This window comes from Pagrus major, chromosome 10 (assembly GCF_040436345.1).
Source record: "Pagrus major chromosome 10, Pma_NU_1.0".
NCBI lineage: Eukaryota > Metazoa > Chordata > Actinopteri > Spariformes > Sparidae > Pagrus > Pagrus major.
In genome coordinates this window covers 8494923-8509879 of record NC_133224.1, presented here as the reverse complement: position 1 = coordinate 8509879, position 14957 = coordinate 8494923, and the positions used below count along the sequence as shown (strand labels likewise).

General features: G+C 41.2%; 3 protein-coding genes across 3 annotated transcripts; 2 read left to right on the top strand and 1 right to left on the bottom strand.

Annotated features, from left to right (window-relative positions):
- Positions 1-2994: 2994 nt before the first annotated feature.
- On the top strand, positions 2995-5863 carry LOC141003729 (tripartite motif-containing protein 16-like). The gene has a single exon (XM_073475170.1). It carries the CDS (start codon positions 3192-3194, stop codon positions 4776-4778), a length of 1587 nt encoding a protein of 528 aa, XP_073331271.1. The 5' UTR covers positions 2995-3191; the 3' UTR covers positions 4779-5863.
- gmpr2 (guanosine monophosphate reductase 2) lies at positions 5860-10640 on the bottom strand. Its single transcript, XM_073475171.1, has 10 exons — positions 10582-10640; positions 9978-10115; positions 9608-9727; positions 8987-9070; positions 8708-8881; positions 8522-8603; positions 8121-8227; positions 7519-7561; positions 7272-7431; positions 5860-7158 (listed from the first exon to the last, which is right to left on the bottom strand). The coding sequence occupies exons 2-10, from the start codon at positions 10062-10064 to the stop codon at positions 6969-6971; spliced, it is 1047 nt and encodes a 348-aa protein (XP_073331272.1). The 5' UTR covers positions 10065-10115; positions 10582-10640; the 3' UTR covers positions 5860-6968.
- Positions 10641-10750: 110 nt separating this feature from the next.
- Positions 10751-14161, top strand: nedd8 (NEDD8 ubiquitin like modifier). Its single transcript, XM_073474950.1, has 4 exons — positions 10751-11113; positions 11224-11271; positions 11368-11450; positions 12345-14161. Exons 1-4 carry the CDS (start codon positions 11096-11098, stop codon positions 12469-12471), a joined length of 276 nt encoding a protein of 91 aa, XP_073331051.1. The 5' UTR covers positions 10751-11095; the 3' UTR covers positions 12472-14161.
- Positions 14162-14957: the final 796 nt, after the last annotated feature.

Here is a 14957-nt window from a genome sequence, read left to right as displayed (position 1 = left end):
TATACGTCCATATTGAGTAACACCTTTGCTATGAATTTAGCACTTGCTTACTACTACTACTGTATTCTAGCATTCAGCATATACTGGTCCATTTATAAATTCTCCCAAATCTAATTCACCAACTATGTAATGACAGTGTGTGACAAAACATATCTATGAGACAATAACAGAAACTAAATATTAGATTTTAAATCTCAAATTACAAATCATTAAAGTGCAAAACTTACCGAGTAACAGAATGATTGAATTTCTAAAAAAATGTTTAGCTTTCTGATTTTGTTTTCTGGTTTTGCACTCTGGTTAGACTGAATTGCATTGCAATGACGATAAAGTTGAATGAATATTATCGTATTTTCATTATTAGTCTATATTAGTCTTATGTATAGCACACACCAAGCATGTTTTTTTATTAAAATGTAACATCCAGTGGTCACATATACTTCTCTTATCTCTTCAGATGCACTTTTAAAATATTTCACCACCACCGCCAGTGACACAGCATCAGGTGCTCCTCCCCTCCACCTCAGCACAGCAGAGTGACAATATTCTTTAATATGTTTGTGCAATACCTTCTTTATATTGTATTTTGAATTCATTTTATGTCACTTGTTTTCATGTTCACTGTTTTTATGTTGTATGTAAATAGAATATTCTTTCATGTTTGTGCAATGCCTTATTTATAATGTATTTTTCATTGATCACTTGTTTCTTTCTTCAGTTTTTATTTCGTGTGATATTTTTGACTTAAAAGAAATAAGATCTTGAATACATACATGCAGTTTCCGTGCGAGTGTTTGAAAATTGATTGTGAAATTGACTGCGATGCAACTAAAATCTTGCCTAGGGCACCAAATTGGTCAGGGCCACTGTCTGTCTGTGGATATGGTTTGCATTGTATTTGTGAGCCAATGTTGTTAGATGGTATTTATGTGACTTCATTCATATAGACTTTGAGCTAGATGTTTTACAAATGTGCTGATGTTGCCTATGTCCGTGTCCTATAGTTATGAGAGGGACGCATCAACTTCCAGCCTTCAGTTCACAGCAGGACCATGCCCTGATGTTTCCACTATTTCTGCAGTCTCTCTCTCTGACAGGTGAGTGTAACTTGATGCTGATCGCAACATGGATCAGACCACTGTTATTTCTGTAATATGTGTTTCAAAAAGTCCAGCAAGTAGAGCTTGTACACACTACTGTCAAAATGCATAGAAAAAATAATGAGAAAATGAAACTATGTAAATAACTCTGAAAGTGACATTTTGCTAGCCCCCCAAACAGAATTGGTTATTATGAAATGACTGTAAATGGCACAATTCTGATGTAACAGAGGCTAATTCTGGTTGTTTTCAGGAATATTTGTCACTGCATAAAATGCAACTCAAGTTGTGGTGTTATAATAAATTGAAAGTAATTTCAAAGTCCTCGAAAAGCTGCATTTACTGTCAGATAAGTAATTGTGCTGTTCTTTTTACAGGACAATCACTGCCACAACAGTAGAGGATTGAGACAGCACCGACATCAACAGCATAACCAGTCAAGAAACCTCCGGACGTCCTTCCTGTATATAGTTGTCTATGCTAATTGTACTGTATATTGTCTAAACGATAAAAGGTATGTTTTTGTAGTGTTATTTATTTACATGTGTTCCAAGAAATGGAATAAACAAGAGTCTTGCCTAATTCAGTTGTTATTATCAGTGCATCATGTAAAGTGTGAGAACTGTAATGGGTTGGTTGTTTATGCTGGAAGTGTAAAGAAAAGGCATTAACATGATCAGATATTTTTATGGAACAGAGCTCGACTGTCCTCAGCATACTGTGAACATATACACTTTCAATGGTCAATACTTTAGACATTCCTGGACAAAACTGTACAGATGTCCCAGTTTATATAAACAAAAAATTACCAGCCCTTTATCTTTACATTTTTCTACTTACTGTGTTTATTGTTATGCACCAAAACACAAATTCAAATGGTGAAAAACTACTTGGCAAAAACATGTGATTCTGATTAGGGCGAGTTACATGATGCCTGATCAATATACTGTACAAACACAAACAGTTGTGGGTGGTGTTGATCAGGATAAAAGCACCAGTAATGTTTCCACTTTAGATGCTGACCTGCTCATGTGCAGTCCTTTGAGCTTGAACATCTTCTCCTCGACCTATGAACACCTGCCTCTCGACCTGTCGCCCTCACGTCCACGGCCTCCGCCTCCACTCGTGTCGTCCTCTGCCGGGATGATGTGCGTCGCTCTGGCGTGTCTCCATCATCAGAGTCAACGATGCTGTCAAACAAAACATCATATCATCGTGAGTCCAATACAATATTCACGTTCGTCTGAAACAAAAACATAAAACATGTAGCAGGCCCACCACTCATCTTCATATTTTAGCTTTTCCATTTCTAATGTTACCATAGCGACCTGCTGCTAGCTAACCAGCAATGAGCTACAACATCAACATACACTTTCAAAACAATGTCTGAATGCTAAAAAAAGCTAGCCTGACAGCTATCAGTGCTAGCAGTGGTTGTTTACGTGTAGTTTGATGATATTAGGGGTTTACTTACAGGTGAATGAGACATGAGGTAGCTCCTTGTTGTTAGATGTTGTGATGAATGTGACTCAGACTCCGGTATCCAGCAGTTGTCGGATGGTGCGTTCAGGGTCTGTGGGGAGCGGCGGTGGAGAGAGGCCTGAGTGCAGGAGGCGGAGTTTACTGCCCGGATACTTTCATATCTGGCCTGGGCTGGACGGTTTTTCCAACTTACCGACCCCAGCTTTAAGGAGTTTATTACGCAGAAAGACAAGAGCAGTTGATTCCTAATTTCCTTGCATTTAATTGTAAGTTCTATTGCTTTTTACACACCAAGAGATATTTCACAGTGCATTTGCAGTCAAGTGATACACACACGATCACTGCCCTGGTGGATGTGTCTCGAATGATCTGTGAAATGAAACGTATCAGGAAACCAAACCACAGGGCTGCAGTCAGATCTGTCCGACGCCACTCCCTGAATTTTAGCAGACAACAAATCTGTTGTGCAATGTTGATGTGGCGAGACATTCAGAGGAGAGACTGAGGGACCAGAACAACTTAGCAAAATAAGAGCAAGAGACAGAAGGAAGATCATTTGTCCAGTTATATTCAAGAAAGATCCAAACAGGACTGCCTGCTTCTGAAAACATGTCTGACAAAACACCAAAGGAGCTGCAACTTATCCTCTGCGACATGTGTACAGAGGAGGACAGGAAACCAGCCCGGAAGACCTGCATGAAATGTGAGATCTCCATGTGCGTCCAGCACCTCCAGGCCCACCTGACCACTCCTGTGTTACTAAAAACTCATCCTCTGTCTGAACCCATGGATTTATGTGCCATCACTAAATGCCCCCAACATGGCAAACTCCTGGAGTACTACTGCCTGGATGACATGATCTGTGTGTGTGTTTCCTGCGCCATTGAAGACCAGCACCGCCTTCACAATATGAAGACCTTCTCCACAGCCCACAAAGAGCTCATGGAAAAGCTCAACACTGAGCAGGCCTTACTGGTGAAAACTGATGGTGACAATGTGAGTCTGGAAAAGTGGGAGAAGAGTGAAAGAGAGAAGCTGGGTCGCTCTAGTGTGCGTCTCATTGAAGCTGTGACGAACCTGCGTGACATTGCCCTGACCAGCGTCCAGAGTTCAGTCTCTGCTCGTATGGTGTCCATCAAAACCAGCAAGACCAGCATGCAAGCAGCACAGAACGAGAAGGACACCTTCAGATTCCTGCAGATGTATTCTCAGGTGCATCAGGATGTGGAGAAGGCCAAGGCTGTGGACCTGAGAAAAGGGTTGGAGCCTGGCAGTGATCGTGACAAACTGGTTCAGGAGATAAGAGAGAAGGGTGAAAAGATGGTGGAGCAAGCAGGCCACTTCTGGGGTTCCCTGTCGACCCTGGTTGACCCAGAGAACCACCAGGAGCTTTTTGCTACTAATCCAAACCTGATCTTTGACCCACAGACTTTGGACCCCAAGATGTCACTGTCCGATGACAACAGGAAGGTCTACAATAGTTGGCTGGGGAAAAGTTCTGCTCACACGTTTTACATTAAGAGCTCTGACCCTTCACAGTCTGTTCCTGACTTCCATAAATGGATGATCAGCCTCTCCAGCGACTGTGACTGGACCATTGGTTTATGTGACAAAAACTATGTGAAGGGGTTGATAGAGGGAGATGTCTATGGTCTTTGCTGCAAAGGTAACCAGCTCAGCTCTCTCACAACAGAGTATCAAGAGGTTCCTGTAGCTCAAACTGTATTTGGCTGGGGGCAGATGGCTAATCAGCCTGGACTAGAGAAAAGGAGGAGTGTTAGGTCTCAGGTGATCAACCATCCAGGTGAAAATGTGGCACAACCACAGAAAGTGGAAGTGGTATGGAGCTTTCCTTACTCATTATCGTTCTTCAGTGTGACTGGCCAGCACCAGAGAAGAAAAATAGTCACAATAACGATCAGCTCCAAAAACTGGAACCCAACTCCTTTTGTTTGCTTGGAAGAGGAAGGAACAGAGACGAGCCCATATAACTCAGGTGGATTCACATTTGGAGGTGGAAGTCACCAACAGAGCCAGGATCAATGGAAATGCTCATGTGGGATAGTTTACTTTGAGACCAGTAATGCATACAGTTATGGAGGGTGCTCTTACCAAAAGTCTTCTCGAGTCACCTGTTCTTGTGGAAAAGTTCTCGGTGCCTTGCGCATCACAAAGGTGCTCTGTGAACTTCTGTAGTCGTCAGCCATGTTGTTGTCTGTAGCCCACATCACCATGTACCTGCTGACACATTGGGAATCATATGTGAATATATATATGAATGTCAATGCCTATGAATCAGTCCCAGAATATGTTTTTTCTTGTGTTATTCGGTGAGTATAAATGACATTGACTAGTGCTAAGTTACAGTAAATTAGATATATAGTGCTGTCACAGCAAAGATCTCAATAATATTCATAATGCAGAGAAAGTTTAAAGGGGCTTATGGGACTTCCTTGGTTTTGCTCTCTCCCTTTGGACTGTTGTGGAAAATCCCACCCGATTCCTTCGCAAAGAAATTCACCTTCCAGCGGCATTAAACAATGTAAACATATCGTCCACAGGCTTGTATAGGCAACTGAGAGAGACAGGGAAGGTCTCATTTTTCACGTCACCTTACAGTCCGCTCACATATGGCCAAAAAAATGAGGCTGTGGATCTGAGAAAAGGGCTGGACCTTGGCAGTGATCGTGACAAGCTGATTCAGGAGTTAAGAGAGAAGGGTGAAAAGATGGTGGAGCAAGAAGGCCCCTTCTGGGGATCCCAGTTGACTCTGGTTGACCCAGAGAACCATCAGGAGCTCGTAGCTGTCGGAGTCAGTTCCTAACTTCCAGAGGTGGATGGTCAGTCTTTCCCAAGACTCTGACTGGACTATTGGATTATGTGACAAAAGTGTTAAAGTGTTAAGAAGTGCATGGCTACACATACCTTCTGCAATTATAGTACTATTACAGCAAATATCAGTAATGGGCAAATGTTCATAATACACATCATACACACTATAGGCAATGTAATATCTTCAAGTGAATATCTTTTTGGGAGTTGCTTATATTGCTTCTAATATACACGACAGGTCATTTTGTTTTAATTTGAATGTTTCTACTTTTTATGGCACAACACTGAAAGGTGTTTGTCTCCATCTACTGGTGGTGAATGGGTAATTGCTCCAATGTCGTACAGTTTGTGGTCTTATAAGGTCAGAAAGGCAACAAGGAATTTGTGTCTTTGGTATTGTACATACATTTTAAATGATCCGCTTAATAATAAAGCCAGAAAAATGTTAAGTTGTGGAATGTTTTTATTGACTGGCTAACACATGAAGAAAGAAAAATGAATTTAAAAACTGCATTCTGATTTTACATTTGGCCATTTTCACACCAAAGTGACGGTAAAACATGAAATAAGACAAGTCAGCTTGAAATGGAGTAACAACAGATACTGTGTGAAGTGAAACCCGAGACTGAGGCTGTAAAACTTCCAAGGCTAATTCCAAGGAATCACCACTTTATTTAAAGGCGATCACAAATCATGAATTTATTTAAATATGCACATCACCAACATTAACCCACACAGACTTTGGTATTGGTCAGGAACAGAGAAAAGCTGCATATACGTCCATACTGAGTAACACCTCTGCTATGAATTCAGCACTTGCTTACTATGTACTGTCTGTGCTCTGGCACTGAATTCTAGCATTCAGCATATACTGGTCCATTTATAAATTCTCCCAAATCTAATTCACCTACTATGTAATGACTGTGTGACAAAACATATCTATGAGACAATAACAGAAACTAATTATTAGATCAAATTACAAATCATTAAAGTGCAAAACTTACCAAGTAACGGAATGATTGTATTTCTAAAAATTGTTTAGTTTTCTGATTAGCCACAGCTGCTGCATATATATGTAGGGTTTTTAAATAATTTAAGACATTAGCTATACTTTTATAGAAAGGCTTACAGTAAAATGTCGGCACAGAGCATAGACCATGTTGTAGATACTGTTTCATAGACAGCCACAGATTTGCATACATTTTAAAAGAATAACTAAGGACCTTGCGTTGGAATGATGCGACAGCAGACACGCCTTACTCCTCTGGCTCACATCTTTCTGTCTAGAGACACACTGACCCCTGAAACACTTTGTGGCTTATATGAAAGAAGTGACATTCAGAGTCAAAAGCGACTCAGAAAAGTATTTCTGTTAATGTCAGTCAAAATTACAAGTCAAGGAACCCTAAGTCCCAAAAATAACTAATAAGGATAGGAAAAGGGAAGTATTTAAGTATATGTCTGGTCACTTGTGTTTACACATCGTCAATGCACAAACGGGATCTGGGAGTCCGACAGGCAGTGTTGCAGACTTATGCATCGACCGCGCTACACTCAGCTGTCGTTGCCGAAGACAGTGTTGAGCTGTTGGGTGACCCTGATGAAGGTGGTCCTGCGGCTTAGCTCCTTCAGTTTGCCGGCCCCAACATAGGTACAGGTGGATCGGACCCCGCCCAGGACGTCCCGTATTGTCACATCCACCGGGCCTTTGTAAAGAACTTCGACTGTCTTCCCCTCCGACGCTCTGGAGTCAGAGGAGGTGGTTTAAACGTGGTATAGTATGAAAACACCAATCACCACTCTGCATTATAAGCTTGGCGGTTAATACAGACACCCATAAACATAACTGAATCTGACCTGTACTCAGCCACGCCTCCTGCATGTCTCTTCATCGCCGTGTCGGAGCTCATTCCGTAGAACAGCTTGTATTTCTTGCCGTTTTTCTCAATAATCTCGCCTCCGCTTTCCGAGTGGCCAGCAAGCATACCGCCCAGCATCACAAAGTCTGCTCCAGCACCTGAGTGCACACAGAAGGAGCCAAAAAAACAGTGAGAGGACTTGTTTGAACAGAAAGAAATCGCTCAAAGAGAACATTCAAACCTACCAAATGCCTTTGAGACATCTCCTGGGCAAGTGCACCCCCCGTCCTGTGTGAAAGAGACGAGAGGAGGAAAGACAAAACAGAGCCCCGTATTGTGAGTGTTTATCACAGCTGCATGTACATATACAGCCTGGAGATAAAAGATAAAGCTGTACTTTGTCAGGAAATACACAACAACAAATCACACTGACCCTGGGCAGAGAAGAGGGGAAGAAAGGCTATGAACCATCTTACGAGCTAACCAAAGAAATTAAAGATAGATGAATAATCAATAGCTGCTATTTTAGGTATCAGTGTAAAGAAATAGTCCCTTTTGCCTAGAGTTAGTTAAGAAGATCAATTCTAGACTGTCTAATCAATATCAAGCTGGAGCCATTAGCTGGTTAGCTTAGCTCAGCATAAACACTGGAAACAGAGAAAAACAGCTGGCCTGTGTCTGAAGGTAACACATTTCATCCACCAGCACCTCTTAAGCTCATTTAAAGTCCTTTAACACTAGATAAAAAAAACACTAACACCCACTAACATCTGGCTTTTGACTTTAGCTTCGATCAGCAGTGAGGAAATATGACACCCAGGTGGACATGCTATTAAGGGTCACTCACAGAGATGATGTGACCGCCCAAGCCATGGGCTGCATCTGCACACTCAATCACAGCGCTGAGCTGAGGGTACCCCACCCCTGTCTTCTTGCGGGTGGTACACACAGAGCCTGTGGAGGAAGACACAGGGGCAGGGAATGAGTGTTAAGATTTCTTCTAGCCTGCAGAAAGCCGCATTTGAAAGCATCGTGTGTGATCCGTTTGTTCTGTATGTGCAGCTAAGTTATTTTCAAACACAGCTCTGTAAATTTTGGTTCTTATACACGGTGTGAATAATGTATACAATAGTGAAAGAGTATTCGATAACTTTGAGGTGTATTTAAAACATTAAAGTGGACATCTGTTTGAGGTGAAGATATGAGAATGCTCTGTATAGACGTAGAAATGTGTTGCACTGTGATCACCTGGTCCGATGCCGACTTTGATGATGTCAGCGCCAGCGAGGATCAGCTCCTCTACCATCTCCCCTGTCACGACGTTTCCTGCCTGAGCAAAATAAAAGTAACGCATTTCAGTCAATGTTAACCTGTGAGCATCCATTCCTTTTTCAGACCAACATACTGGCAGTTTAAAGACAGACATTTACCGACCATTATAGTGTGAGAGGAGAACTTCTCCCTGACGTCTTTGACAAAGTGAACAAAGTGTTCGGAGTAGCCGTTGGCCACGTCGACGCAGATATACTGCAGCTCTGGCACCGCCGCCAAGATGGCTGAAATCCTGTCAAAGTCACTTTCACCGGTGCCTGTGCTGACTGCTACACTCTGCGAGATAAACAGGGAAGAGAGAGGGAGTTGTGTTTCAACAAATAGAACAATTAATAAACTCCCTGAAATAAAGGGTTACTTAATAATAAACACTCCAAGTACCTTTACACATTCGGGATGCTTGGTCGCAAACTCCACCCAGTCGTCGACAGAGTAGTGCTTGTGAATCGTGGTGAAGAGAGTGAACTAGTGGAAGAGACAACACATTCTGGTTTACAAAACGTCACCTGTGGGTAACACAATGGCATCTAATGGAGAAAACAATAAACTAAACAATACAAAGGTCACATTTTTGATTGATGTTTAGTTTCTTATCTTTTCCTGTCTTAAAAGGCCGAGAGGATCCTGAACTAAGTCATTCATTATCATTACAAGGGTATATTAAAAGATGCTACTTATTAGCCACCAACAGTGGAGTAAGGGAACCACAACTGAAAAGTCTTAATCACATCTTGTTTTTAATCTTGTCTTTGGCGAAGGAGACAAGGAAAGTAGGCCCTGTCCTCATGTATCAGTCTGGTAGGTAACATAGGGATTATAAAGCATTAAAGTGGTCACTGCTTAGATTAAATTCAGGTACACCCAGTTTTGTTCAGTCACCTTTCCTTCTGACAAAACAATTAACTTAAGAGAAAATAAAAAATAACATATAATAGATTCAAACCCTAAGTCCTCAATGAAGCAAAAGTGATTTATACGCATCCCATGTAGTGCATAATCTACCTGGTGCAAAGCCAGAGCCATCTCAAATGTCCCGACAGTGTCCATGTTTGCAGCGATGATGGGGATCCCTCTGTAAGTGCCCTTGGAGTTCCTGAAGGTGTAGCTTCTCATGAGGTCCACCTGAGCGAGGCAAAGACAGTGAGACAGTTTTATAGATTTGTTCAATTATAAAGGATTATTTTAGCCAATTCAAGTCTTCTTCGTGGTGCACAGTGTATAACTACAGTCATAGGGCAGCAGGAGCCTATATTTTGTGGCTTCAGTTCTCCAACCACATGCTAAAATACCTTAAGGTCCAGATAGTGAAAACATCTGTACTCAGGTCAGTCAGGTTTCACGTGGAAAATCAAACCCACAGCTGTTTACCCACCTCGCTCCTAGACTTGAGTGTGCTCCGCTTTGGACGGAGGAGGACATCCTTGAAGTCCAGCTTGATGTCATTCTCAATGCGAGGCATTTTGGAAACAGGATGAACAGGTAGTGTAACAAAAAAAAACTTGAAAGGAACCTGTGAAACAGAAGATCACATTTCAGGATGGGTGTTTTTGTGACTTTTCTCGTTTTTTTTAATAACCCCTTAATACACTCACACACACATATGGTCAGCAACTATGAGCTGGTGTGCTGTGGGGTGAGGAAGGAACCCAAAAACATGCATTAAAAAGATAAATCAGATTTAGCCAGAACTGTAATTACTACAATGTGGAATTGTAATAAGCATATCCTTAGCTAGCTACCTAGCTAGCCGGCTGAAAAATGCTATTTCTGCAGCTAAACAAAACAAACCATACCACAAAGATATGAGCAGCGTTGCTTATTTAACTACGATGTCATAATTCAAGGTTACATCGGTTGAAAGTACCAAAACTGAAGACATTTGATTAGCATAGCAAACCGGTTACCTAAGCATGAGCTACTAACTAGCTAACGACATTAATCATCTTGTATATTTAGCAAAAGACAGTATGTATTACCTTATGGAAAGTCTGACTGATTTTGTCTGTGCCGCTGTTTCCTTATCCACTGCGTGCGCGGGAAGCGTTACGGGGGCGGACACCAACTAACAGACGTTTTGTAGTTCTTTAAGGGCTTCAGCGAGTGGGGCGACACGCAGCAAAAAACTACAAATGCGAGACTCGCTTTACGCCACGTTGCGCTAGTGTCGCAAGGGCGGTTTTAGGTATTCATGACACACCTTTTGATTTACTAATGTGGCGGCGATGTTCACGCTGCTGTAAGAGAATATGTGAGGCATTTTAGTGTTTTTTCTCGACGGTGAGTGAAGCAAATGCGAAGTCCGAAGTTAAGTCGAAGCGGAACCTTTGACACGCAGGGAATGAGGCGGTAGGATTCACCGAGGAACACAGGAAGTAACCATTGAATTTCGAGTTCTCTCTCCAAAATAACGTAGTATCATTGTGAAATCATAGATCGGTAAGCGTTTAATTATACTATAGTTTATTTGATAAAAAAAACAAGTCAACAAAGATGCTCATTAAAGTGAAGGTAAGGCAAAGCAAGCAGCAATTAGCTCGGTTCACAGTTAGCCAAGTGTTTGAACAGTTATTACTGAGTTGTTGTCCAGTTTCAATGACCACATTTCCTTTAATCTCAAGACACTCACAGGCAAGGAGATAGAGATCGACATAGAGCCCACAGATAAGGTATATAATCACCATTAATTCCTCATTTGTTCTGTGTGTTTTTTCAGTGTGCGTTTGAGAATTGACCCATATGTTTTTATCTTTGTTCTCAAACAGGTGGAGCGGATTAAAGAAAGGGTGGAGGAGAAAGAAGGGATCCCTCCGCAGCAGCAGAGGTTGATCTACAGTGGGAAACAGATGTGAGATTAAAAATGCTCTTTTGTCTTCTTTATCTTTCTTTAAATGGATAAAAGAGGGATGTTGTAGACGTGATGTGTTGTTAATCTGTGGGATATTCTGCATTTTTGTATCCAAACCTGATGCAGATTATTCTTCTGTGACATTGACCTCTCCGTTGTTGTTTTAAAACTCAAAAATCAGTAAACCATACTGTCGTACATTCATTTATTATGATGAACAGAGGCACTGTGGTTTATTTTGAGTCGATCCAACACACTGTAGACCATCCTGATGGCGTAAATACTGACTATTCCCCCAAATGCGTATTAATATACAGCTGAAAATAGTCCCAAACAATTGTGACTTGTGCTCCTTGTTTTAGTAGGGTTTGTTACACACTACACCACCCAGCTGTTTTTGGAAATTACTCAACCTTTAATAAAATAAAACTGGGTATTCAAGGCTGGTTTGGAAGGTTATAAAGAACGAGTATGCTGGGGGAAAATGCCACAGACAGGCAGGGAAGGGAATTTGAAAAATAATCAATCTCAACATCAACTTTATTGTAAAATTGAAATGTATCTTTTACCTCACCTAAACATGAGATTCATAAAGGCTCAAAAAATACTGAAAACATGTATAAAAATATGAAAAGCACACCCGGCCATCATCATCCAACCCAATCATCATCCACCAGGTTTATATGGAAAAATATACAGTATGCTTAAACTAGTTTAGGAAGAAATTGCTTATCTTTAGCTCTGTAGAAACAGCTTATGTTTGTGTCAGCGTGTCAGGCAATGTCAGTACAACTGTTCTGTCATAAAAAAAAAAAACTCCATGAAATTTTTCAATAGAGGTATTTCCACTATCTGACGCCTTTTTTCCTGCTTTCCCTTTGTCTTTCTTCTCAGGAACGATGAGAAAACAGCGGCAGACTACAAAATCCAGGGAGGCTCTGTTCTCCATCTGGTCCTTGCTCTGCGAGGAGGACAAGCGCTCCACTCTCCCAGAAGCCAACGCTCCAAGCCTGCATTGTAGCAATCACTCGGAGACAAGCCTTAACCTTTGCGATGCCTACGCTGAGCGGATACACTGAAGAAGACACATAGCCAGGGGTTGCAGAGTCACCTCGCAGCATTGTAGGCAACACAGAGCCATTGGTAGAAAGAGTTAGATCAGGTTCTACTTGTGGCAGCTATTTCCCTGCAGCCAAAAATGTGCTGGCTGCAAACACTTCCTCCATGTTATTTCATTGCCACAGCAATACACTCCACATATTAAAGCTGCTCTAGCTGAAAAGGCTTACTTTTCTCAGAATTAAACAAAGCTTTGGCTAAAGATTTACAGCCCAAAGCTAATTTGGCTGCTACATTACAGAAAACTACTGTACAGTGTTCAAGCAGTTCCCGGTCTCTTTCCGCGGCTCTGTGTGAAACCACAGACGTCTTCTTTGTTCCTCTGCTGGTAAAACAGAGACGACTGTATCTTAAAGATGCTTCAGGGGAACCCATCCCTGGATTACAGTCTTTGCCTTCACAATGTGACACAGAACTTTTCTCCCCAACTCACTTAGTATAATTATTTGAGGCTACTGGGTGTTACAAAACTCCTCTTGAGGAGCACCAATGTTGAGAACAGTGTGTTGAACACATCTTTTCACCTTCTGGCAGAAAGTTAAGTGAGAAGATTGATACCACTTTCATATTTGTCTGTTAAATGTAAAGCAACAGCCAGCCAGCAGCCAGTTAGCTTAGCTTAGCACAAAGAAAGAGGAGGAAACAGCTATTTTAGCTCTGATCAAGGGAAACAACCAGCACCTCTAAGCTTCACTTATTAACAACTTATATCTTGTTTTTATAATCTGTCCAAAAAAACAGTTTTTAAAATGACAATTTGCAGGTTTCCAGAGTTTATATGCTGGATTCTTGAATGCTTCTAAGGCAGGAAACAAATGGAGACCCTAAGAAGTTACTGATCACAGCCAAGAAATAATCGGCTACATAACAGCCTCTAAAATATGGAATTGTGGGTAATACACTTCGGTGTTTGTACAGATTGAACAATGACAATACATGTCATGTAATGGCGTCTTTCATGGCACTTAAGGTCACATTCATTTATAAAAATCAAATATTTAAACAACAAAGGATCAGTAAAAACACCAGTAATGTGACAATTAAGAGCAAGACATGCAATAAGTGGAGCGCAACACAGTCAGAGTAAGAAAACAATATTGTTATCAAGATGTAACGTGTTAGTTAATGAGCTTTGGAGAGGCGTTATTACCGGCGCTGGACAGAGCCAGGCTAACTGTTTTTACTTTTTGTAGTAAGCTAAACTAAGCGAACCGTCTTCTGGTTGCAGCCTTACCTCTAAAGGACATAGTGGTGAAACGTAGGTGTTGATCTCCTCATCTAACGCTCTGCCAGAAAGCAAATACGTGGTTTTCCTGAAATGTCAAACCATCTCTATGAGGAAAAATGTGTTAATAATCCTAAATCATATAGCAGAGATTGCTTTATACATGCCGAATACATCCAGTAAATGTTTTTTGGTTAAGAAGACACCAAATAAGGCTGTTTGTCTGACAATGGATTCAGTTTACATGGATTATTTAGGTTGTTTGTATGTTCAGAGACGTTTGAGATGATACGTCAGTTCACATATGTCCCAGTTAACCTATTCTGCCAAATACTTTGTCTGTAGAATAAACTTGTGTTGAAAAATGCCTCACTTCTCCCATTCTGCCTTCTTCATAAATTAATTTAGTTAAGTCCCCCTCTCGTCTAAAATGTGTCTTCCTTCTTGCTCCTGCAGTTGAATGTTTGAAGCTTCACTGTGTGGGATGATGTATGTGCAGAGTTTGACACTAGAGGGCTGTTTTCACATTCATATGCTCACAGTGTGAATTTACTCTGTGCTCACTGAGAATCTAAATGCAGTGTGACTTATGACATCATAAATAGTTTGAAAGCCAATCCTGGTCCATTGTGTGAAAACTTGAATTCTCCAGTGCTCATACTCTGAGAATGGACCTCACAGTGGAGTAGGAGACATTTTGTGTCCAGCGGTTAAACCATGTCAAACACACGGTTTTGTATGCCGTCCGTAAAGGTGCAATATGTAAGAATTTTAGTTTAAACAGAATGTGAAGAAATAGCAGTTTTGATGTAAGACATATTTGTATGGCATTGCAGAGATATTGACTGGAGTTAGCATGCTAACCAGTTAGCCCACGGCTAGTTTGTACCTCAAGAGGTGGTAGTCCGATGGTAAACATCACAGACGCTCCAGTCCGGGCAGTCAGCTAATGCACTAGCTGCTAAAGTTAGCATCCATTAGCAGTTACTTTGGTGACATTCAGCCAATATTTGGTGTCCAATTCTTACATAATGCACCTTTAATACATGTGTGAAGAGGATAATTTTTTTCCAAACAGCCGTACAAAAGAGACGTGAAAAGTTTTATCACTTATGGACATTTTTTTTATTGTCGTCACACACTCTCAACCAGTATGTACATTT